Genomic DNA, 23840 nt, shown 5'->3' with positions numbered 1-23840 from the left:
GCGGCACCCGGAAGTGCTGCGCGGTGAGAGAGCGGCACCCGGAAGCGACCGCTGGGTCGTCGCTCGGTGCGGGGAGGCTGCGCGGTGATGGCGGCGGGCGCGTGGGGCGGCGGGGGGCTGGGCGCGGGGCGGACGGGCTGCGGCCTCTGAGGCTGCCGCCATGTACGCTGCCGCCGCCGCCGTCGCCGCCTCGCCGCCCAGGCGGGACTTCATCTCCGTCACTCTTAGCCCGGACGAGGCGACGGGCGCCGGTGGCTACAACAACAGCAAGGCCTGGAGGCGGCGCTCTTGCTGGCGGGTGAGGGCGGCGGGCCGCGGGCTGTGCGGGACGGGGCTGCTGTGCGGGACGGGGCTGCTGTGCGGGACGGGGCTGCTGTGCCGGACGGGGCTGCTGTGCCGGGTGAAGGGAGCGGCGTCCATCGCGGTCGGGATGTCACGGTGGGGAGCTGGAGGCGGCGGAGCAGGAGAAGCGTTCTGTGGGGTGGCATAGTCTGCGTTGGGGCGTTCGCGGCCTCTGGCCCTTATTGAGGGAGGGCTGTAGGAATCGCTGTGAGGTGCGGGGAGGTCCGTAGGAAGCTGCGGGATGTGGCTTTAATGCCAAAGCTTCCTGTTTGCCAAAAGAAACGTTTTGCTTCTGTTTTTAGAAAAAGCAACAAAATGGTAACTTAAGTTAATGTTTAACTCCGACCTCTTTCCCTATGGATTGGAGTTATTGGGTCTGACTTCTCTGTTAGGTTGATGTGGGATTTGATGTCTGGCCCTTAGTGATTTGGTCTAAGTACTTCATTTTTTGTCCTGTTTTGGTTTTGTTCATTATCCTGTTGGCTCACCTTATTTTGTATGGGTTGGTGGCTTTTCTTCTGGTGACAAACTATTATGCATGACAGTTCTACAAATGTGTTTTTTAGATGCAGTGCACCGTGCTTTTCCTGGGCAGCGGCTGATGTGAAGCTTATTTAAAGCTTTTCTTCTTTGCTGCAGTAATATTTTTAGTTTTCCTGCCACGTTTTCCATTTTCATTTTGTGCATCAGTTCTTTAGTATAACTCTGGGCAGGAAGGGATGAGATTTGTGGCGTGTTTCCAAGTTGACATCTGGGCAGATGCTCAGCTCAGCTCAGGCAGGGCTGTGCTGGAAGGCAGCGTGCTGCAGATGCTGCTGCCTGGCAGTCTCAGCATATGGCATTCTCCAGGGCTCTTGCAGCAAGCAGCTCTCCTGTTTCACCATGCCTGCTGTGGTATAGGGCAACATGTTGTATTTCTGTTTTCTCTGTCATTGGAGGAAATAAGCAGTGAACTTCTCCGTTGGAAACAGAGGATAAAATTAAACTTAGTTTTGTGGTCCTTGCTTTGAAGGAACAGACAGGAATTTAGTTTTGGTGGAGTGGGTTCTTAATGTCGTGCTAAATTTTCTTCCTCTTATTTTCTCTCTGGAAGAAATGGAAGCAGCTGTCTCGACTGCAGCGGAGCATAATTCTCTTCCTGTTTGCCTTCTTGACGGTCTGTGGAGCCATTTCATACACAAGTGTGGGGGAACCTTGGAAAAGTACGTGTTCTGTATGGCTGTAAATTATTTGAACATAGTGTTACACTTAAGAGATTTTGGTAGTGCTTCTGAACGGTGTTTATTTTGGTGATAGTGGCTGATTTTGTCCATTGCAGTACAATTATGACGTGTTTCAATGGGCATGCTTAATCAGAAGTATTTTTCATGCCTCTGTGTTATCTTGACTGGAAAACATTTTGTTTTAGTAGATAAGGGTTTGGAGGCTGTGAATGTTCTTTTCATAATGTATGTGTGTAGGTATCAGTAACTCAAACCCAAGCAGCAGGATAAGATGATCCTCTTTTGGTTTTGATTGTCTATAAGATTTGAAGTTCCAAGGTTTTCTACAGTAAAAAGGCATATTTACCTTTGATTTAGTTTTCTTGCGTGTATTGTGAAGGAAGGTTAATGGTAATTACAAAGCATGTGCCTTTCAGCAGCTTCCTTTGACTTCAGGAACTTGTTAATAGTTAATACTTTGCTACTTTGTATCTAAGAATTATAACACGTTCATCCCTGTTTGTTGAAAAGAAACACTGTTTGGAGGAGCTCTCATATGGGAATGCAGGCTGTTAGAAATTCCTAGCCAGAGCCAAAGTTGCTGATTGCCTTTACTGAGCATTTTTATGTGTGTAGGTTTAACAAACAAATCATCAGATGAGCACGGAACAGAACCAGATGCTCCTGGATTAAAGTTGGCGAATCCAGCTGTCCTACCAGCGCCCCAGAAAGCAGATGCCAATCCTGGAGACTATCCAGAGCTTTCACCTCAGGTATGAAGAGAAGAAATGGGATTTATAGACCTGCCAAAGAATTTGTGGAAGATGCAAATAGCGACACTTTCCACTGGTTGTTGTGGAAAGAAATGTTATAACTTTCAGTAAAGACCTGCTGTGGGCTCAGTGCTGTCATCTCAGGAACAGCTTTTGCCATGGTCTATGTCCTGGCTTTAACTTTTTGATCCAACTGTTCAGTTTACTTTTTCATAATCAGTGATACATGTCAGAGTGATAGGACTTTATGTCACGCTGACCTCTAACTTGAGGCTTCGCCTACATGCTCTAATAAATTTGTTTGCACCTGGAGTGCTCTGGATATCAGTGTCACAGCTGTGAGGTGCCTGAATGACGTAGTGACTGGCTGTGACACTGGGTGCAGTCAGTGTCACACTGAATTAGCACAGCTTTTGTGGTAACTGGAAAAATAGCAGCAAACAGAATGGGTGTTCAGTAGGTTTTGAAGGTTTACATTTGTAGGCAGTGTGATGAGAAAGAAACAAGAATTGGCTGTTTGGATTAGCAGAGCAGAGGACTGGTGGGTGCTGCACATATGGTTGTGTTGCTCTTCACATATTTTCCTCGTGAACTGTTAAATGAAGAAATAAACCAGAGCTAGCACCACCACCAACACAAAGATGTTGTAGCATATCTTCCATTCAAGGCAGATTTTGCATGCTGGTATTATACCAGAATTAATGCTTATGGTTTGTATTTTACCATTTGTGTGAAGTACTGAGCACACTTTTTTTCTTTTGTTCTTTTCTCAGAAGAAGCCAAAATTACCACATGGTCGGCGTAATCCTTCCAATTTTCAGATCAAGCCCCCTTGGGGGGATGTGAGGCTGCAAACCCAACATGACACCAGCAAGGCAGTAGAAGAGCCAGTCCAGGCTGATAAACAGGAGAAAACAGAGAAGTCTGTTATCAGGTAGGAGGGTTTCCAGCAAGTTACAGCTTTCTTTTTTCATTCTCTTTTTTTTTTTTTTCTTTTTTAAGATTATTATTATTTAATTTTTTTTTATTCCCCCATTCCCTATTGGTATCCATCAGCTGTTGGAGTGAAAACTGCTTTTTGTTGTCTGTCTGAAGTTGATTTTTTTCTTTCTATGTACTTGTTTGTAAGTTCGGTGTGACAGCTTTTGCTATTGGTAGTTTCATTTATTGAATTAGGGTGAATGTGCAGGTGTTCTTTTTTTATTCTTTGCATTGTAGAACTGCAGGGGATTGGAGCCCCACAAGACATTCTGCATTTCTAATGCCTTTTGACACTGTTAATTCTCTGGAGAATTTTCACCGTGTGTACATTTCTTCCATTCGTTTTACACTTAATGTAACAGCATAAATACAACAACACAACCTCTCTTTTTCTGCAGTAGACATGGGGAAGTGTACAGGTGTCATAGTGTTGGTTAGAGATATTGTGGCAGTCAATAAAGCTAAGCACAAATGGACCTGGTGGAAGCTGTGGATGTGTATGCAGCTGTTTATACGTAACTGTGTTGATATTGATAAAAGGTTATTTCCTAAGATTCCACCGAAATCTTTTGGTTTGGGAATAATTGAAAAGACTTAAGTTGGATGTAGAATAGGCTGCCAGTAGTTCAGCAGATGTGCTTAATTAAGATTTGGGAACAGTAGGCTAGGGTACAGCTCCCAACTGACGCATCCACAGCCTTGGGCGCCTCTAGGGATGGGCACCCACGGCTCTAGGCAGCAGTGCTGGGGCCTCACCACCCCCTGAGGAAAGGATTTCCTCATAACATCTCACCTAAATCTCCCTTGTTTTAATCTAAAATCATTCCATCTCGTCCTATCAGTATCTGCCCGTGTAGTATAGTGAAATCGAAGTTAACGTGTGTACAAACCACAGTGGTTGAGGTGGTTTGATCTTGATGTGGACCTGGCTTGACTTGAAGTGTGTTCTGAAAGACTTTTCCTTCAGGAGATTTTTAATGCAAACCTCTTCCAGTTGATGTAGGCTTCTGTGTTTATGTGCAAACGTGTGTGTAACCCCTTGGTATGAAATGACTGCTGTAAGTGGCCAGTCCCTTGTGTTTATTTGTGAACTTTATTCCTGGTTCTCATTTCTATGGCACTAATCATCAGTGGCTGCTATGATCATTTCAGAATTGGGTTGGTAACAAAATACTTTAATGCAGCAATCTCAAATATCTTAGTGCTTTTAAAAGAAGTTTTTAACTTTATTAAATTCTGTTGTTAAGATCTTAATGAAATTCCAGCAGCCTGTTGTAAGACACTTTTCTTAATCCAGCACAATTTCTCTGGTGCAAATGACTTTTTCTTTTAGTGGAAAAGTTGTCTAGTGGACAACATGGTTGTTTTGACCGTTGATACAAAATCCAACTCCTGTTTTATCAAAGTGTAGTGAAAAATAGTGAGTAAGTCTCATTCATTTGCATGACTTAGTGTGAGTGAATGAAGTATTGATGTCAGCCTCTTGCATTTGCAGCTGGAGAGGAGCGGTGATAGAACCTGACCAAAGCAGTGAACCTCCATCTAGTACAGTAAAGGAACCAGAAAAACCTTCATCTGTGGAAGGTGAAAGCCAGAAAGAACCAGGTAAATAGAGCACTCCTATTCCTGTTCACTTTTACTTTTGAAATTATCCAGTTTCTTTTCTCACATCATTTTTGTTGTCGTTTTTGTTTGGTTTTGATTTTCCTTTATGGAAATAGAATTCTGGCAGAAGGGCACAGGAATGAAAACTGTGGGAAAGATGATTTACCTGTGACATTTACCAAACTTTTCAGTGTCCTCATTCCACCATGACACCTTTCCTGCTCCAATTCACGTTTCAGAATTTTGATTGAGTTGCAAGTCTCAGTTTTCAATGCTGAATAACAATTTTTCTGATGCACATGTAAAACTTAGCTCATGTGTTTGATGCTGTGGCAGGAAACAGACTGCTGTGGCTACAGCAGACAGACTGTATTTGAGTAGCCCGCAGAATTGTATATGTGCTATTCCTTGCAGTTCACTGCTACCTGTGCCTTCTTCAAACAGCCCGTCTGCTTCTGGACATCTTGTCTTTTAGGTGCATAGCTTGTTCTTCGTACATTATCAGGACAATAACTACAGAGGGGCTTATTTACTTATATGCAAACTTCTCCTCCCAAACTGTGTACTTTTGCTGCACAGTTGTTTCCTCTGAAAGTCTGAAGCAAGGTTGTGGTAAGCGAGAGAGGCTTCTGGTTTTGGACTTCTGTATTTCCTTGCCATGAGATGATCCTGATGCACTGAGAGCACTGTGGAGATGTCTCTGGTTTCATCCCTTATCTTCTGAATCTTGGGTGCTTCTCTCTCCCATCAATTTCATCTCAGCACATACAAGAGAAACCAGAAGAATGTACCAAAATATTGGAACTACATGTTTTTCTGCTTTGTTTAGGCACACATTATATTCTTATTTTCTTCCCTAGCTTTTTTGCTTTCCTTAAACAGTTGCAGTAGTATTGAAAACAAATTTTAGTGCCAAACCTTTGTAATCTTTCCTATGGGAGGAGCCAGGAAAGATGGTCCAAAGAGAAACAGCTCGAAGGGGACAGTGTTTTCTTTTCAGCAGTATTTCCTTTTGTTCTGCAAATCCAGGGAAAGTGACTTCCTCCCTGAGTGAAGTTGAACTATTTTTAAGGCTCACCAGGAAGCTGTGGAAGTTGTTTGTGTAGTTACTGTCTTTGTGAAGTCAAGAACCCGTTGTTCTGCTTTCTGAGTTCGTGTAAGGAAGCTCCTGTACGATAAATGTGGCATAGCACAATGTGATGTATTTGGTGTGCACTAATGTGATCTTAATGGGGTTAGTTACACTGCTTGATGTTTCCCACTCTAGAATTTTGTTTATAACTTTCTGAAATTTCAGCTGGTGAGCTTGAAAATTTAGTTGTTCAGTATGGACTGTAAGTTCAATTTTTGTGGCATTGCAAGCTAAGACTTCAGCTGAACTGTGGAAAAAGACGTGGATTTGCCCAAAATAGAAGATATCAATTTTCTTTTTTCTGATTTTAAATGAAAAGCTCTAGAAAAGTGATTTTTTTTCTTCTTTTTTTTTTTTTAGAACTGACTTTAAACGTAGCGGAAATTAATGAATTAGGGAGAGTGAAGAAAAAGTGTGTGTGGTAAATGACATGAGGACTTATTGGTTGGCATACATGTGCAGCAGCTGAATTACAGTTGATTTGAAGTCTTAATTTTGATGTTTCCTGATTTTCACATTTTTTGAGCTTTAGCAATTCTCATCTCACATCTGTGCATGTTATATTTTAACGCAGTATTTGGAGAAATGATGTCAGTGTGTCTTCTCTGTGCCTACTTCACTTGCTGACCACAGATACCGAGTAGTTATCCCACATACAAAAGGTTGTGCTGAAAAGAATAATCTGAGCATGTTTTTTTACAATACAGCTCACAGAGATTTAGAATAAAATTTATTTGGGTAAGATTTAGTGAAATGGTGTTTGATGTTGCTGCAGAAGTCTTGAGCAAGATGCTCTTCTCCTTTTGCAGTGCCAATAAACGAACGTCAGAGGGCTGTGATAGAAGCATTCCGCCACGCATGGAAAGGGTACAAAGATTTTGCCTGGGGCCATGATGAACTGAAGCCATTGTCCAAGTCTTACAGCGAGTGGTTTGGCCTTGGGCTTACCTTAATTGATGCCTTGGATACTATGTGGATTTTAGGCCTGAAAGAAGGTAATCTCTTCTTGCTTCTCTGTTCTCACTCCTGAAATACTTTATTTTCTATTCAAGCAGTGTATGGTTAGAGATCTTTGAGGGGAAGGTTTATTACATGTGGCTGATAGGAGTAGTTTTTCTGTATCATTTCAAATTATCAGTTCAAAACACACACAAACAACATGCGTGTGTGTGTGTGTGTGTGTGTGTGTGTGTATGTGTGTGTGTATATATATATATATATATATAAACCCCACAGCCCTGTATGAACAGACACCATTGCTCTTGGGTTAGTTTTTTTAAACTAGAAAAGAGTATTCAACTATTATGTATAATATGTGTGCTAGAAACTGAGGACTGGGTGGATAGGCCACTTTGTTTTGTTTCTATACTGAAATGCTGGTTCTATCTTGATGCCATTATGCAGCCATCAGCCTTAGGTAGTAAGCCTGAGATCTCCTAGCTTGTGTTTGATCATAGCTAGTATCAGTATTTTGTGTCAGGATTGAAGAAGTTTGTGTAAGGATGGAGGAGGAGGAGGAGTAATTAATACCCCCTTTCTGAACTGCTCTACTGTCTGCATGTTTTTTCTAGGTTATTCTGTAAGTAATGCTGCTTTTATAAGTGTTACAAACAGATTATAAATACTAAGCCAAAAAAACCTGTAATTCTCTTGGAGAAAACATGCTTGATCAATATTTAATTGTGGATGGGTTGTTGTTGTCTAGTTTTTTGTCTTGCTTTTAAGATGGTATTTGAAAATATTTGGAACTGTAGCAATTGAATCTTGGTAGACAGCCCTCTTCGTAAGCTTAGGTAAATCACAGCAATCTCAGTGTCATGGTGGGAAGAGCAGAGCTGCAAGTGAGGGCTCAACAGTGAAATTATACATGGTTCTGTCTTTTTTTCCTTGGAAGTTTGTGCAAAAATACTGTATTAAACAAAGTCTGCATCATATCTGCAGCTGTATCTTGAGCAGATTGTCTTGAAGTTTCATCAAGTTGTCAGCATGCTGCTTTTTCATGAAAAATTAATTGGGAATTGCATAGAGCTTTTAAATTATTAGCAATTTAAATGTGTTGAAAATGGGTTCTCAGATTGCTCTGTTTTACAGCAGTTCTTCTGCTGATTGCCTTAGAAAGCTCTCGAGGTTTCTTCTGAATAACAAATGTTATCTAAATGAATGTTCTGTTTGAGGTAGCTGATTTTTCTTATAGACTGACGGACACTAGTGCCTTTGTGACAGAGGACGTTGTGTTTTTGATTATACTGCTGGATAATAACTGACAGCACAGACTTCTGTGTGATTCTTCTCAAGTAGACTGAGAAGAATATCTACCCCAAATCCCAAACTTGTCAGTGGTAAACACACAAAAATGCTGCATAAACAATTCTGGCTGCTCTGGTTGAAATCCTTTGCTCAATTTAGGTCAGCCCAGGCCTTATTCTAGAACAGAGCACGTGGCCGTTTCACTTTTTTTCTTTTTTCTCCTACTTCCCAAGGACACATAGGTATCCTTTTGCTTAATGGTCTGTGGAATACCTTACATTTCTGGGGAACAGGTTGTTCTGTGACTCATGAGGCACATGATTTAAGATAGCTCAGCCTTTGGGGTTAGAGATGTAAGCCAGCTCACATGGACCATAGAGTCAAACCCTATGCAAAAGCGATCATCAGTTGGTATGGCTGAAAAGCTGACTGTCAAATCCCAGACATCTTTTTTTTTTTTTTTTAATATCTTTCTGAATTAATAGTGTACTAAACAATCATTTTTGTTTCTGTGGAAAAAACTGCAGACAAACTAAAATTCTGTGTGTGGGTTTTCTGAGTTAAATGCTGAGCTAGGAGGCAGGGCTCCCCAGGGTATTGCGAGGCCAGAAGCAGTAATGGCTGTTAATTGGAAAAGTTATGGCTATCTTGATGGATAACAACTTTGGTTTAAAAAGATTTAATTTGAGAATTTCTGAGGATTGTTGGTGGAAGTGTAACAAGTTGTCTGACAAGTCAAGTAGGTGGACTTGAAAGGTCTCAGTTTCAGGACTACCTTGAGCTGGACAGGCTGGAGAAGTGGGTCCATGTGAAACATATGAGGTTCAATAAGGCCAAATGCAGGGTGCTGCACTTGGGTCGGAGCAATCCCAGGTATTTATACAAACTGGGGGAAGATCTCCTTGAGAGCAGCCCTGCGGAGAAGGACTTGGGGGTCCTGGTGGACGAGAAGCTGGACATGAGCCAGCAGTGTGCGCTTGTAGCCCAGAATGCAGCCAGCTGTGTTCTGGGCTGCATTAAAAAGGGGTGGCAGCAGGGAGAGGAAGGTGATCGTCCCCCTCTGCTCGGCTCTTGTGAGGCCCCATCTGCAGCACTGCGTCCAGGCCTGGGGCCCCCGGAGCTCTGGGAGCGGATCCAGAGGAGGCACTGAGATGGTCAGAGGGCTGGAGCAGCTCTGCTGTGAGGAAAAGTTGAGGGAACTGGGCTTGTTCAGCTGGGAGAAGAGAAGGCTGCAGGGAGACCTCAGTGTGGCCTTCAGTGCTTGAAGGGAGCGGATAAACAGGAGGGGAATGGCTGTTTGTGAGGGTGGGTGGTGATAGGACAAGGGGAATGGTTTGAAACTGAGATAGGGGAGGTTTAGATTGGATATGAGGAGGAAGTTTTTCATGCAGAGGGTGGTGAGGCACTGGAACAGGTTGCCCAAGGAGGTTGTGGATGCCCCATCCCTGCAGGCATTCAAGGCCAGGCTGGATGTGGCTCCGGGCAGCCTGTTCTGCTGGTTGGCGACCTGCACATAAAGGGGGGGCGTGGGGGTTGGAACTAGATGACCTTTGAGGTCCTTTTCAACCCAGGTCATTCTATGATTAATAAACTATTCCTCAATTTTTTCAATTTTCTTTTCCTTAAATAATTAGGGTTTTTTATTTTTTTGGCTGATATTTGTCTGTGTATGTCTGTTGTGTGTGTTGAATAAGAACTAAGCTTTTTTGGGCCTGTATGGGAACTGTTGAATCACGGCCTGAACCACTGATTGATCGCCTTAGGCAAGCACTGAGTCAGCCCTGGGAGCACTGGTGATGGCAATTCAGCTGTGGAACAGGAAGGGGTGAGGCCTGGCTGCCCCTCTCCTTGCCTCCATTTAAGGGCTGACTGTCACTAGGGAAGGGTCTCTGCCTGGAGATCGCTTCCTTTGAAGTTTTTCTTTGAGCCCAGGACATGGGTGAACATTTTCATTTATTTTCCGTTATCCCATTCCATCGTGATAATCCTTTTAGTGTTACAACCTGTAAAATACCAGCCTAACCATGCCACTGTGCTAATTGCATATTTGTGGATTGTATATGGCCCCTGATTACAAGAAAGACTTGGAGACCCTGGAGCGTGTCCAGAGATGGGCATGGAGCTGTGAGGGGTCTGGAGCACAAGTGTGATGGGGAGCGGCTGAGGGAGCTGGGATGGGTCAGCGTGGGAAGGGGAGCTCAGGGGAGATCGTATGGTTCTCCACAGTTCCCTGAAAGGAGGCTGTGATGAGATGGGGTCAGCCTCTGCTCCCAGCTAACAACGACAGGACAAGAGGTGATGCCTCAAGCAATGCCAGAGGAGGTTCAGGTTGGGTACTAGGAGACATTTCTTCTCAGAAGGAGTGGTGACTTATTGGCACAGACTGCTCAGGGTAGTGGTGGAATCACCGTCCTTGGAGGTGTTGAAGAACTGTGGTGACGTGGCACTGAGGAACGTTGTTAGTGAGTATTGGTGGGGATGGTTGTATAGTTAGTTGGATTGGATGATCTTAGTGTTTTTTTTCCAACCTTAGCAGTTCTGTAATTCGAAGCTGATGGTAGTCAAACTTGGCCCAGCTCGTGCTCTTTGATTTAGTTTTTCAACTAAATTATGATCACTGTAGACAAATATATAACTGTCAAGTATCATATGCTCATGTCTCTAGTACAGTTGCTGGAACATGCCAGAGATTCATAACTGTACTATATTTTATACTTTGCAGAGTTTGAAGAAGCAAGAAAATGGGTAGCAAACGATTTAGCCTTTGATAAAAATGTGGATGTGAACCTGTTTGAGAGCACTATTCGTATCCTGGGTGGCTTGCTGAGCACCTACCATCTCTCTGGGGATAGCCTCTTCCTGGAAAAAGCTGTGAGTGATTAGTCCTGGAAAGTAAATTGGATTAGTATATCATAGTGGAAGAAGTTGGGGAAGGGTTCATCAGGAAGTTAAATGTTGCCATTTTGCAGCTGTTTCGTAATCAGAATGAGAAGCATTTACCGTTAATTTTTTAAGCCTGTATTTGTTTGCTCTCTGGATCAGCTTAGAGCTCTACTGTGTTGTATCAGGTACTATTTTAGATGTGCCTTTTAGATTCTTCTATTGATGAAGAGCTGACCATTGTAAGGAATTTTATGAAACAAAAGCTTGAATGGCTTTTTCAATGATTTGAAAAGAGTATTTGGTAGATTTTGTCACCTTTTCCCTGCATTTTGGCAGCATCAGCCACCTCCTTAAGTTAGACAAAGTCAATGATTTCAGCATTAAGTCATGTTATATAGGGACTGTAGGCTTGGTTGAGGCATACAGTGCAGGAAGGAGGTAGAAACTAGCTATTCTTCCAAATTAATCTGTGACCATTTTTAATTCTTGTCTTTCTCTCACAATCTAAAGCTAGGCTGCTATTGTCCTCAACTGATTGTTGAAAGAAAACCTGAAAGCTTGCACGTGTCTTTGTTTACTTATCTTTTTTCATCCCGTGTTCTTTAGAAAGACATTGGCAACAGGCTCATGCCAGCATTCAAGACTCCTTCCAAAATCCCATACTCTGATGTCAACATTGGCCGTGGCACCGCACATCCGCCCCGCTGGACGTCTGACAGCACTGTGGCAGAGGTGACCAGTATTCAGCTGGAGTTCAGAGAGCTCTCTCGTCTCACTGGGGATGAAAAATACCAGGTATGGAAAAACCAGTTGACTTTACTCCTATTTTTCTTCTTTTTTTACTCAGTAGTTATCTACGGCATCACCAGCACCTGTAGTCTCCCTGATGTTAAATGAGTTGTGAAACTGTAAGTGATGAAAGGAAAATTCCAATCATTCCAATTATTTTCTTAAGTACCAGAAGGTAATGGTGGAGATAATTATTTTTCTTCCTTGGGAACAGCTTTTTATTTAAAAAAACATCAGGACAACCATCTCCTCGCACCTGTCCCTTCAATCTTAGGATTGGTATTTCGACTTGATGCTACATTATCAAATCTGCAAAAAAATTAAATGTTGGCTCTGAAGCTGTGCGTAACTTACGTTTTTAGAATTCTGCATGTGACTTCTTCATGCCATTATGTAAATTCTAAGAAAAAAATACTCTTGTTGCCCTTCACGGGATTAAAATGGCTATAAATTAGATTCTGTGTCATGGTATAAGCAGAATTTATTTAAAACAAAAATAATGCCATAGAAAAGAATAATTTTCACTGTTATTTTTGGTAATGTTATTCTGTTGTTTTTAAGCTGTATCTGGAGCTCCTGCTTTGAATAGAGCTGTTATTTCATTAGGGATAACGTGGTTCATGCAGTTGTTTTAACTGGAAGACAGATCGTAGTCTCACACTGCAGTACTGGTTTTTGAGTGGGCTTTCTGCACTCAGGAATACACTTGAGCTTTGTATTTGAAAGGGAGAAGGTTTTAATTATTTCAGAGTACTTAGACATACTGAGAACATCAGGCTTTGATAGTCAGAAAGTTTGAAATGCTGTGTTTGTTACATCCTGAGAGCTGAACTTGTGTGCAGAAGGATAACTAAAGATTTGTTACTGGCCAGAAGCTACTGGCCACAGTTTTTTGTGTCATTTGTATGTGTGTAATTTAGGTTTATACTGTTCTTTTTTCTAGAAAGCTGTTGATGAGGTGATGAAGCATGTTCACACCCTTTCAGGGAAAAATGATGGACTGGTGCCTATGTTCATAAACACCAACAGTGGGCAGTTCACTCACTTAGGTGTATATACTCTGGGAGCCAGAGCTGACAGCTACTATGAGTATTTGCTCAAGCAATGGATTCAGGGTGGGAAAACAGAAAATGAGTAAGTTCTTTCTACTTCTCACAGTGATGTGAAAATGATACAAATTGTAAACATTTCTGTTGTGGTTTAATGCTGAAAGAAATATAATTTTTATATATAACAGTCAACTTAAAGTAGCTCACTTTTAGAAACAGGTGTATGATGACCTGTGGTAAGTTGAGGTTAAAACAGCTGGAGAATTGGGCTTGCTCTCAAAATGTCTTCTCCTCACAAATCTTCTTTTCATCATCACATCAGAGGTGATAAATTTTACGGACAGGAGAAGCGATTCAAGTCTTTGCACTAAATATGGAGTATAAACAGGCTGCCTTTGGAAATGATGCTCCCTTTAGAAATTATACTGCCTTTCACCAGCTGTCCAAGTATTCTCTGGGTTTGTTAGGGAAGGACAACTCCTAGATGGTTGTGGTGGGAGGTTTGGTTTATGAGGTGTAACTTTTTAGGAGGTTTAACATTTGTTTAAGCATTATTTGAAGTCTCTTGACTTCCTCCTGTCTGCCCTGGATGAGTGGAAAAGAATATTTTTAAGGAATAGAAAAATTAGGTGTTTGAAGGTTTCCTCCAAAACAAGGGGGGAAAAAAAAATCAAGCAGTTTTTATAAGCTAATTGTGTTGGAAGTGTTTCATATCAATGGGTTCACTTCATCCAGAGAGGCAGTATGCCCCAGTAAGGCACTGTAAGCAGATGTATCTGTCTCTATGTAGTTTGCATCATGACTTTTTACAAGCCATGCCTTACTGTAAACAGAGCCATTGTCTTTAGGCTATGATGGTATTCTGCGAGCCTCAAAAGGGAATTACAAAATGATTTTCTCATATAAAAATATTTAGAACAATGGAAAGTCCAATTAAATACGTGAAGAAGTGATTCATAATGAGTGGTCAAACACTGGAAAAGATTGCTCAAAGTCATTGCCTTGGAGGTGCTCAGAAATTAATGGATAACCCTCCAAACAACCTGATGAAACCTAATCTGCTTCAGAGCAGGAGGCTGCACTACAGATGTCCAAGACATCATTACCAGCTGGGGCTTTCTGTGATTACAGTACTCCTAAGGATTCCTGAAATGATATCTAGTTGTTGTTTGGAAACAGAGTTGGAGTTATGTTTGCTTTATTACTTAGGAGTTTCTTGAAAAACAAACCCAACGTAGCTATGTGATAGCTGTAGCTAATAAATGTACATCATCAGCTGTGATGAAATGGATTCTGTGTGTATGTGAGCCAACTGGGAATGGTTTTAATTTACAGACTGCTGGAGGATTATATGAGAGCCATAGAAGGCGTGAAAAAGCATCTTCTTCAGAGGTCACAACCCAAGAAGCTTACCTTTGTAGGAGAGCTTGCTCATGGCCATTTCAGTGCCAAGATGGTAAGAAAACACCTGCACATAACTACACAAGAAAACAAGAGCAAAACTACCACCACAAAGAAAAAAAAATCAACACATGCAAGTGTGAGGCTGTGATGCTTTCGTGTGAGGCTGTGATGCTTTTCAGACAAAATCTGACCTGCAGCAATCACTTCCTGAGCAAAGATGTTTCCTCTGGCTTTGTGAGCCACTACTGGAAGATGATTAGCAACAGCTTTGACAGTTTACACGTAGCTGAGGTGTAAGGAGCACTGCAGAAAGAGTGGGAGAATTGCTGCAGCTCCACCAGGCTCATTGGCCTGTTTTCAAAGGCTGCAGGCTCTATGGATGTGTGTAGCAATGTAATAACAGTAACTAGTTTGAAGATAATAGTTACCTGGGGACCTTCTCTTTGTCTTATATTTACCCTTTTGAGTTACTCCAGTAAGTGCATTTACATTCATATGAAAGTTAACATTTTGGTGTTGGATTTGAATTCTACCCCAACCCACCCTCCTTTGTCATAGAATCCCAGTGTCTGAAACTGCTGCGACAGTGTCTGTTTTGTTTAATACTTCTTCTCCATAATTTAGAAATTCAGAAATTTAAAAGTACATCTGGCTTTGCAGATTAACCTTGAAAACAAGCAGTTGACCTCATCTTGCTCTGTTAGTACTAAAAAATGAAAAAATGAGAATTTTGGAGGGTTCTGTCTATTCCTGATACTTATTTCTTTTTCTGCATGTATGTTCAGTAGTTGAAGCAGTGTGCCATTTGCTGCTGGGAAAACTTGCTAAGCTGAACTCCCTGCTCTTAATCTGCAAAGTCACGCTCTTTAAAATGTGGTTTTAAAATCTTTCAGTGAAAGATCTTATGCAAATACACAAAGCCTTTTTTTTTTGTGCATTACTGATGTATGTGTGGCCTTGTGTGCACTTTTTCAATACCTGTAGTGAGCTTTAAGGAATTCTTTGGATTGTTTGTTTTCTTTATAGCGTTCAGCTCTGTTTTGCAGCATGATGTCACTCTCCTGTGCTTATGCTGAACCTCAACCAGTACCCATGGAATTGGACAAAGTGTTTAACAGTTCATACCAGTGCTGTCTGAGCACCAGGGCGCGTGTCCTGTGTTCAAGTGGGAAACCAGAGCTTTCATTCCAAATGTTAAGAACCATTTGAAACTCTGTACGTGACCAATAACCTTGTAATAATTTTTACATTCATAATATCAGTGATGGTTTACCCCTGGAAAGAGGACAGTCAAGCTTGTAGTGCAAATTGAAATTTGCTGGAGCTGACTTCTGGGCACTTTATACAGTGCTGTTTTCTAGTGTGTTAAACTGACTTGGGCAACTGAGAAGACTTCGTTGCTTATATACGTGGCTCATCTCTTGTGGAGCTAGCATTCCTTTTGTCCTTTGAAGGCACTGTTTGCTGTAGCGTGGAAAAGCTGAGAAAGGAATGTCCCTGTAATTCTTTCACTCCCATTTTGTGCTGGGGGAGCAAGCAGGAGTGCGCACTCACCCCCAGATGCCTCTCTCCTGTGACACACAGGAGCCAGACGTGCTTTGTTTGCAGAGCCTGGCATGCAGCTAACACTGCAGTGCAGAGGTGGGGCTGGGAGTGGGAGCCAGCTGCTTCCTGTGCTACAAGCATGGTGCTCACCACGCAGGTGAGCATGAAATAACAGACCCCAAATGACAGAAAGGGGTAAGTCTTCAGGCAGAAATACGTTTGAGATCTTGTCTGTGTTTTCCACTTGTACCAGTGCACAGAATGAAGGTGGTTGGGTCTCTGTGAGTGTTGTCTGTGTTGCAATAACACTAAGGTGATTATTTCAGGCCAGGGACTTCTGCCTCTCAGCTCTCCCCATTCCTCAAAGCCTTTTCTTGTGGCTGACTCTTCTCACTCTGTGGTCCCACCTCAGTTTTTGTTCTAAAATATTGACATGTATGTCAATACATGTCTTTACATGTTCTCTATTGAGATCCCTTCAGGTAATCACTGCCTCTCCCCTCCCCCCTACCTGCCACCTTTCTTTCAGATAGTTGACATAAAGACATGGACTTTTTCCAGATTTGGGCTGGTGCTGTCATAATGCTTCCTGTTCTGTGCGTAAGAACTTCTTCACGGTGAGGTGACGGAGCACTGGAACAGGCTGCCCAGGGAGGTTGTGGAGTCTCCTTCTCTGGAGATATTCAAGTCTCGCCTGGACGCCTACCTGTGCGACCTGGTGTAGGGAACCTGCTTTGGCAGGGGGTTGGTCTCGATGATCTCTGGAGGTCCCTTCCAACCCCTACAATTCTGTGATTCTGTGATTCTGTATTGCACTGCAGCAGATTGTTAAAATTTACCCTCAAGATCTTGGTACCTGAAATGTCAAGGGAAAAAAAAATCACAATCTGTGTCTGAGTAGTGTAATATGAATCCCACTTCACTTGATTTATGTGACCTCTCTTCTTAGTAAGAGTTGTCTTGTCTTACAGGATCACTTGGTTTGTTTTCTGCCTGGGACTTTGGCTCTGGGAGCTCACAATGGATTGACTGCTGATCACATGAAGCTGGCCGAAGCTCTGATAGAGACGTGTTACCAGATGTATGCACAAGTAGAGACGGGCCTGAGTCCAGAGATCGTGCACTTCAATCTCCATGCACAAAAGGGCCACAAAGATGTAGAAATCAAGGTGGGCAGCCAACTGGCATCAACTGGAGTTTGATGACCCTTCTTATCTTGATTCTGCTGCTGAATATCCCAACCACACGTTGGTGATGTACTTTGTAAAGTGGCTTGTTGCATTGCTGCATTGCTTTGCAGGTGTACCCTAGCCCTTGTTTTTAATTACCCGTGCAGAGTATTTAGCTTCTAAATTGTGTGCAGAAAACTCTTTTTGGGTTGGATGGGGATGGGAGTTGCTGTTTCTCCCTGTGTGTGATTTTGGAGGAACTACTGGTTTGAATTCTTCTTGGCTTTCTTATTTTTCTCTTGCAGCCTGCAGACAGGCACAACTTACTGCGACCGGAAACTGTGGAAAGCCTTTTTTATATGTACAGATTCACTGGAGATAAGAAATACCAAGACTGGGGCTGGGAAATCTTGCAGAACTTCAATAAATACACACGGGTAAGGTCAGCTCGTAATGCTCTCATTCTTACAGAACTGTATTCACTTGCTCTCTAACAAGAGCTTCTGAAAGCTAGCTTTGTCTCTCAAAGCCACCAAAGATCTGCAGGGCATCTCGTAAGAGCAAAACAAAAGTCAGTTCATGCAGTGTCTTACAGTTGAAGGTTCACAAAATAGTTACAAGTTATTTCAGTGACTGTACTTTTACACTGATTAAAAAGCAAAAGAAAGAAGCTCTGTGCAGACTACCAAAACTTTTCTGTGTCTTCTTGGAAGCTGTTAGAATCTGTGCTGTGATCTTTAGCATTCAGAAGCTGAGAAGGATCTCGTTGGATTGAAACAACACTGTGGTTGCCAGATGCAAACTGCCATGGGAAGTGCATTAATGCCATAATAGAGGTTTTTTGTGTATTCATTCTAATGAGAGCGCTATGAAGAGTCCACTTTGATATGCTGAAAAAGCATAGTGCCAGTGGGGATTAAATATCTTCTTAAGATAAGTGTGGTGTTCTGGCCAACTGTAAGTGCATGTTATTTCCTGTACCTTTGTCCACAAATGTTAGTGCTGTATCTCTTTAAATTGAGCATAAATGGACATTTTGTTTCATTTTGTTCTGGTGGTCTGTTCAGTGATTTGCCTAGAATTCAGTGAATTGCACAGAATTTTTGTAACTGATTTTTATGTGCAAATGAAAAGCAAGAACTAATTCTGCTCACTAGCACTTGTTTTTCTCCAAGAGCACCTGCATGCTAAGAGGTTAAAATAATATTTTAGGTAATAGAAATATACAAAGTGCTTTTTTTTCTTTTTGCAGGTTCCTACAGGTGGTTATACTTCTATTAACAACGTTCAGAACCCCAGTAACCCAGAGCCACGAGATAAGATGGAGAGCTTCTTTCTTGGGGAAACACTCAAATACATGTTTCTGCTGTTTTCAGACGACATAGACTTAATTAATCTTGACAAATACGTATTTAACACAGAAGCTCATCCACTCCCCATCTGGGTGCCAGCATAGACTGGATCACAGCAAGGCTTCCAGTGGTGGTGTTTTTACCTTCAAGTCACTTTACTTTTCAGGGTGTGTGGAGAGATGCTATGTGACACCTTTTCTGGCTTAAACAAAACCTTTGAGAAAGCATCTCTCATTTGGAGATGTCATGTCAGTCTTAAACCTAATCCCTGTGCTTTGGACCTGGGATGAAAAAACTGTGCAATATTAAGCTGCTTTTCCTGGTATTGATGGTGAGGCTCAGAGAACATTCATAGTGTGGACCATGACACAGGGCTCTGGTGGATCAGAACTCCTGTTGTCAGTCTTATTAAATGCTAATTAAATGCCAGGAATGCAGAAAGTTGTCTTAAAGCACAGGAGTGTCTGGAGAGAAGGAATAAGCCTACAGGTTTCTGGTTTATTCCCAACATATGAAGCACCTGGTTATGGCACCACTTGTTCATAAGTGCCTGTGGTGTTTCAGATGGTAAGTGGAATAAACAGTGGATGTTGTCCCAGGTAGAATTAAAGCTGTCAGTGTTGATACTGATAGTCAGATCTCATTCCAAGCAACCAAGCTATGCTGCATCGTGTTAGAAGGAGGAAGGGGCAGCAAAGTGTCTGTTGTACAGCGTCTTAGTTTTATAGAGCACTTTGAACAATCTGTTCAAGTGGTGGCTGAAATGAATGGTGGGAGAGAATTTGCTGCTGGTTTGGCTCAAAATGGTATATAATTTTGTAGACATATTGCAGTTTTTTTAACTTATCTGCAGCAATGCAGGAGACAATGTGAAAAAAGTGAATACACATGCATTTTATGTATTAATTGCATCAGTTAGACTCAGGTATTCTGACTGAAAGCTGCTTTGTGAGGATGGGCACTGGGAAACTTTGTGAGCACATTAGGTATAATTCCATGTCAGCCTCCTCCCATCCCTTCCTGTTCACATCTTGCATTGTGTTTGTTGACTCAGCAGGCTTAGAACTGTATAGCAAACTTCATGTTATTCATCAGTTTTGGACTGTTGAAAAGTTGTCAGGTTTTGGGTTGTTGTTTTTTTTTTTTTTTAATAGGAGTACTTTGGGTAGAAGTATCTCCATGAGGAGCACTACAAGCAGACAGTCTCCACGAGTTATGACAATTTCTGGTCCTAGTAGAATTACTGAAATCTATTCAGTTTGGAAAGAAAGCAGAGCTAGGCTTGCTTCTTAAAGAATCCTATGGGAGCCTTGGGACCTTTTGTTTTTACATGTGCAAGATAGATTTTAAGCCATGAATTTGGAAATCAGTGTTCTGTTTCAGCATTCTGTAGCTTTCTATCTTTTGATTTTGTAACTGTATGGACAGTCTTATATTCACCAATCTCAGAAATGTGCTCATTTGTATTTTTTTTAAAGAGATCCTTCTTTCCAAAACGTCCTTTTTTTCTCTCTAATGAATTAATGGGAGCAGTGGGAAGTATGCAGGTGTGTGGAGGTGGGGGTGAGATACCGTCCCCTCATAATCAAGGGCTTCAAAACAGAACTAATCTCATCTGAGTCCAGTGGTTAATTTCCAGCGGTTTGGGTGTATGCGTGTTTTATAGTCTTTGTAACCTTTGATTTGTAAAGTAAAATACTGCTTTGTTCTGTGCTGACCAATTCTGTTTACTAGATTCAGAACTTGCCCATTGGACCACTCTTAAAGTCCTTTAAAGAACATTTATCATTCCAAGTAGTAACGATGGCTTTTGGGAGTGGGGAAATGGTGCAAATTACACAAATGCACCTTTTTTTCTGTCAGCAAACAGACCCTGAGACTTCCTAGACGGGACAAACCTGTGCAGAAGGTTCACGTTCCTCCTGCTCCAAGGACAGCAGTAACTGTGGAAGGTGTTGCTTGGCCTTGTGCCTCCCACTGCAGCTTGCAGTGATCCCTGAACTGCGGATTTTGCAGTGAAAGATACAAATTCCAGAAGTGGTGTTTTACCTTTGGGGCAAACCCCACAGAGGACGTAAAGATAATTCTTACGATGTGGAATGCATTGAAGAGCTTGCCAGAAGTGAGTTGGTGGAATCTTGTACTAATCTTACCGTAGTTAACTCTACAACTAATTTTCTTTTGTCTCGTGTGAGGGTAACGCTAATCCATTGCAGAATGAGAGGAAGGAATAAGAATAAACATGCACTTTCCCAAACACGCTTCTTGTCTCATAGCTGAGCTTGCTGGTCCAGCTCATTTCTGCTCAGCCTAATTCTTCCTGGGAAACTGAGTTGTCTTTGCAAAGTGTCTCTACTGAACACATCCCTTAAATACGAAGATTGCTCAGCTCTGTTTAGTTTAGAAAGCAAATGTTTGACTTCTTTATCACGCATGAAATGACACAAACCTAAGTAATCTGATAAGAGCTCATCTGCTTCTTCCTGTTCTTTTGCAAAGGTCATTTAAATTGCTTATTTATTTTTATTTCCTTAGATAATATATTGTCAGCCTATAAACTTTGCCCTTCTTACTTCTCCTATACACATCTTCCCTGCTGCCCTCTCTGAAGCCCAACAGAAACTTTGCACACCTTTAAATTCTTTTTCTTTCCCCTGTGGTGTGGGGTTGTACTCTTGTGCTTATTTGAACCAAAGCCTTAACTTTGGGGACTGTAATGCACCCTGGGGTTTTGACACTGTGGTGTGCTTCTGGTGATCAGGTTGAACGTTGGGGAAAAGATATTACTTCAAGCCAAGATTTTCTCCTTTTGCATGAAGAGCTGCCTTGGTTTCTCTCCAAGAGCTTGAGTCCCTTTTCTAATTAAAATAAAGCAAAAAAGTCTAGCCCTTCCCAGTTGTACCATTCACTGAGAAATGGATGGGGTAAGACAGCCATCAAGACCCTCACGTGTAGGGCTGGAGGCATCCTGCTTGCTGTTTAACCTGTTTGCTCAAAGAAAATTCAGTATCTGGATGCGGGCATATTTAGCATCTAATCTGTTCAACCTTCCTTAGCATGGAACTTTCCATATCAGGCATGGAAACTGGCAGCTTGGCAAAGTCCGTGGCATTGGCTTACAGGGAGCTTTCATGTTTCACACCGCTTTCTGATTGTGGGGTTCTCAGCACTGCATGCCAAGCTCAAACACTGCAGCGTTTGCACCTCCCAATACGAGTGACCAGCTTTCTTTCCTATTCCATAGTGTGATGTTGCAGAGATAAGGGATGCATAAAGGATTTATTGCAACTGCCATGTTTGAACAGTTTGTGGCAGTTCTGTTCCTGAAGACTTTTTGAATTATTTATATAACACTTCTTGTGTATCTCTCACACTGGATTCCTTTGGGGCAAGTACTGTCTGCAGGAAGGAAACTGCAGAAGGATTCACGAAGTCCACTGTAAGACTTGAAGTACTTGTATCCCCCTGGAAGGTCAGAAGACACCTTAGGAACCTGTTAATGGGAAGGCTCAAAGCAAGCAACTATCCAAAGGTGGTAAATTGCAAGCTCCTTCTCAAAAGACTGATACTGAACTTGGCTGCTGTAATGCATTGCTGGCTTGGTTTAGAGTGTCTGCTTGCTGGGAGCTGCAATAAGGCAGGGACAAAGGCAATACAGGCAAGACATGATCCTCTGTCTGCACAGACACCTGCTGTTATATGCCTTTTTTATGTGATGCTAATCCTGAACAATTGCTAGGGTAGAGCAGGTCTCAGTGCAGAAGTTGGGGTCTGTGTGCATGGAGGGAGAGTGCCAGACTGCAGCTCAGTGTGGCTGGAGGTGGCAGAGCTGCTTGAGCCATAATTTCAGCAAGACAACCTGAAGCCTGACTTCAATGTGAGCCAAAGGCCTGCTGACAGATCCTAGCAGAGGTACTGCTGACAGATCCTAGCAGAGGTACTGCTGACAGATCCTAGCAGAGGTACTGCTGACAGATCCTAGCAGAGGTACTGCTGACAGATCCTAGCAGAGGTACTGCTGACAGATCCTAGCAGAGGTACTGCTGACAGATCCTAGCAGAGGTACTGCTGACAGATCCTAGCAGAGGTACTGCTGACAGATCCTAGCAGAGGTACTGCTGACAGATCCTAGCAGAGGTAGCAGACTTTCCTACAGCACAAGGGAAAAAAAAAATTCTTACTGAGGTTGTAGTTCTATTAACAGTCATAAAGCCTCTCTGTTTGGGGCTGGTGTTTGCCCAATTGGGTCTTCCGTATGTTGCTCTCCTTTTGTAAATATCTGAATAATTTGATGAATAGGCCATAGGTCCTCGAAGAGAAGCTTTGTCCTTTTGAGCTTAAGAACAGGGAAGTGGTAAGTTGGTCATATGCAAAAAAGCAACAGCAATGAAGAGAAAACATGGACCTTTTATCAGCACCTCAGTATTGTGAAATAACAGTGACCAATAGTCTAACTCTGGGAACCAGTGTACTGTGACAGCAGGGAGGACCTGGTAGTGCAAATACTTGTGTTTAAGCCACATGATGTAAGTTGGAGCAATGCTGTGACGGTGTAAGCAGTGTGGTGAGCAGGAGGCTTCTCCACTAACTCATAAAAGCACAGCACACTGATAAAATGAGGCATCCAACTGATGACCAAAACATGTATTTTTACAGTTCTGCTGGTATTTACTGGCACAGAGTACATCGAGTAGGTGAGAACCTACCCGTTGAAGTGCACAGATAGATGGTTTGCTTCACTTTAAAAAATCAAAACAATCATTTTTTGTTGTCTTCGGTTATACTCACCAAGCCATGAAATTGTCACACATTTAAATAAACTTATTTATTTTGAAGAGCTGAAGCTGTCTCAAGTATAACTGTGCTTTCCTGCTCACTAATGTGTGGCTCCTGAGGGACGGGACAAAACAGGATTTCTGCAAATCAGTTGCTCACCAAGCAGATCTTGTGTCTTCTTATTTTCTTGTGTCTCTTAAGAAACAACAGAAAAAGATAACACCAAAGCCCACAGCACTGAACGGGGCTGAGCATGTGAGGACTGGAGCAGAGCAAAGAGCTGCACAGAGCCCAGCGCAGGGTGAAGAGATGGTGGGGGCCTGGAGCAGCTCCTGATGGGAAAAGGTTGAGAGCCCCAGGACTGTTCAGCTGCAGGAGGGAAGGGGAGAGGGGATCTGATCAATGATTGTCAGTATCTGATGGGCAGGAGTCAACTAAGTGAATGCGGTCAGGCTCTGCTCAGTGACAGGACGAGGGGAGATAGGCACAGACAAACTTGCCTGGATGTCTTCCAGTGCAGCCTGCTCAAAGGAACCTGCTGTAGGATCAAACAGGGATCTTCAGTGGTCCCTCCCAACCCCTACAATTCCG

General features: G+C 42.4%; 1 protein-coding gene across 2 annotated transcripts; it reads left to right on the top strand.

Annotated features, from left to right (window-relative positions):
• The first annotated feature begins 8 nt into the window (after positions 1–8).
• MAN1B1 (mannosidase alpha class 1B member 1) lies at positions 9–23316 on the top strand. 2 transcript variants are annotated; one of them, XM_085239733.1, is made up of 13 exons: positions 9–298; positions 1436–1544; positions 2181–2317; positions 3094–3251; positions 4794–4903; positions 6845–7030; positions 11005–11153; positions 11772–11960; positions 12898–13088; positions 14339–14459; positions 16924–17121; positions 17427–17558; positions 18374–23316. In XM_085239733.1, the coding sequence occupies exons 1-13, from the start codon at positions 161–163 to the stop codon at positions 18575–18577; spliced, it is 2022 nt and encodes a 673-aa protein (XP_085095859.1). In that variant the 5' UTR covers positions 9–160; the 3' UTR covers positions 18578–23316. The 2 variants fall into 2 exon arrangements, with proteins under 2 accessions (XP_085095859.1, XP_085095857.1); XM_085239731.1 differs by having other exon boundaries at positions 10–298; positions 3091–3251.
• Positions 23317–23840: the final 524 nt, after the last annotated feature.

This window comes from Meleagris gallopavo, chromosome 19, assembly GCF_905368555.1.
Source record: "Meleagris gallopavo chromosome 19, MGAL_WU_HG_1.1, whole genome shotgun sequence".
NCBI classification, from domain to species: domain Eukaryota; kingdom Metazoa; phylum Chordata; class Aves; order Galliformes; family Phasianidae; genus Meleagris; species Meleagris gallopavo.
The sequence above is the reverse complement of the archived record's forward strand: the minus strand, read 5'-3'. Positions and strand labels throughout refer to the sequence as shown.

What these genes read in the sequence shown, in the direction of transcription:
- MAN1B1 (XM_085239731.1), top strand. Translation starts at nt 161, where the DNA reads ATGTACGCTGCCGCCGCCGCCGTCGCCGCCTCGCCGCCCAGGCGGGAC. An exon ending in ACAGAGAAGTCTGTTATCAG is followed by an intron (nt 3,252 to 4,793) that starts GTAGGAGGGTTT and finishes TTGCATTTGCAG; the next exon opens with CTGGAGAGGAGCGGTGATAG. An exon ending in ACTTCAATAAATACACACGG is followed by an intron (nt 17,559 to 18,373) that starts GTAAGGTCAGCT and finishes TTCTTTTTGCAG; the next exon opens with GTTCCTACAGGTGGTTATAC.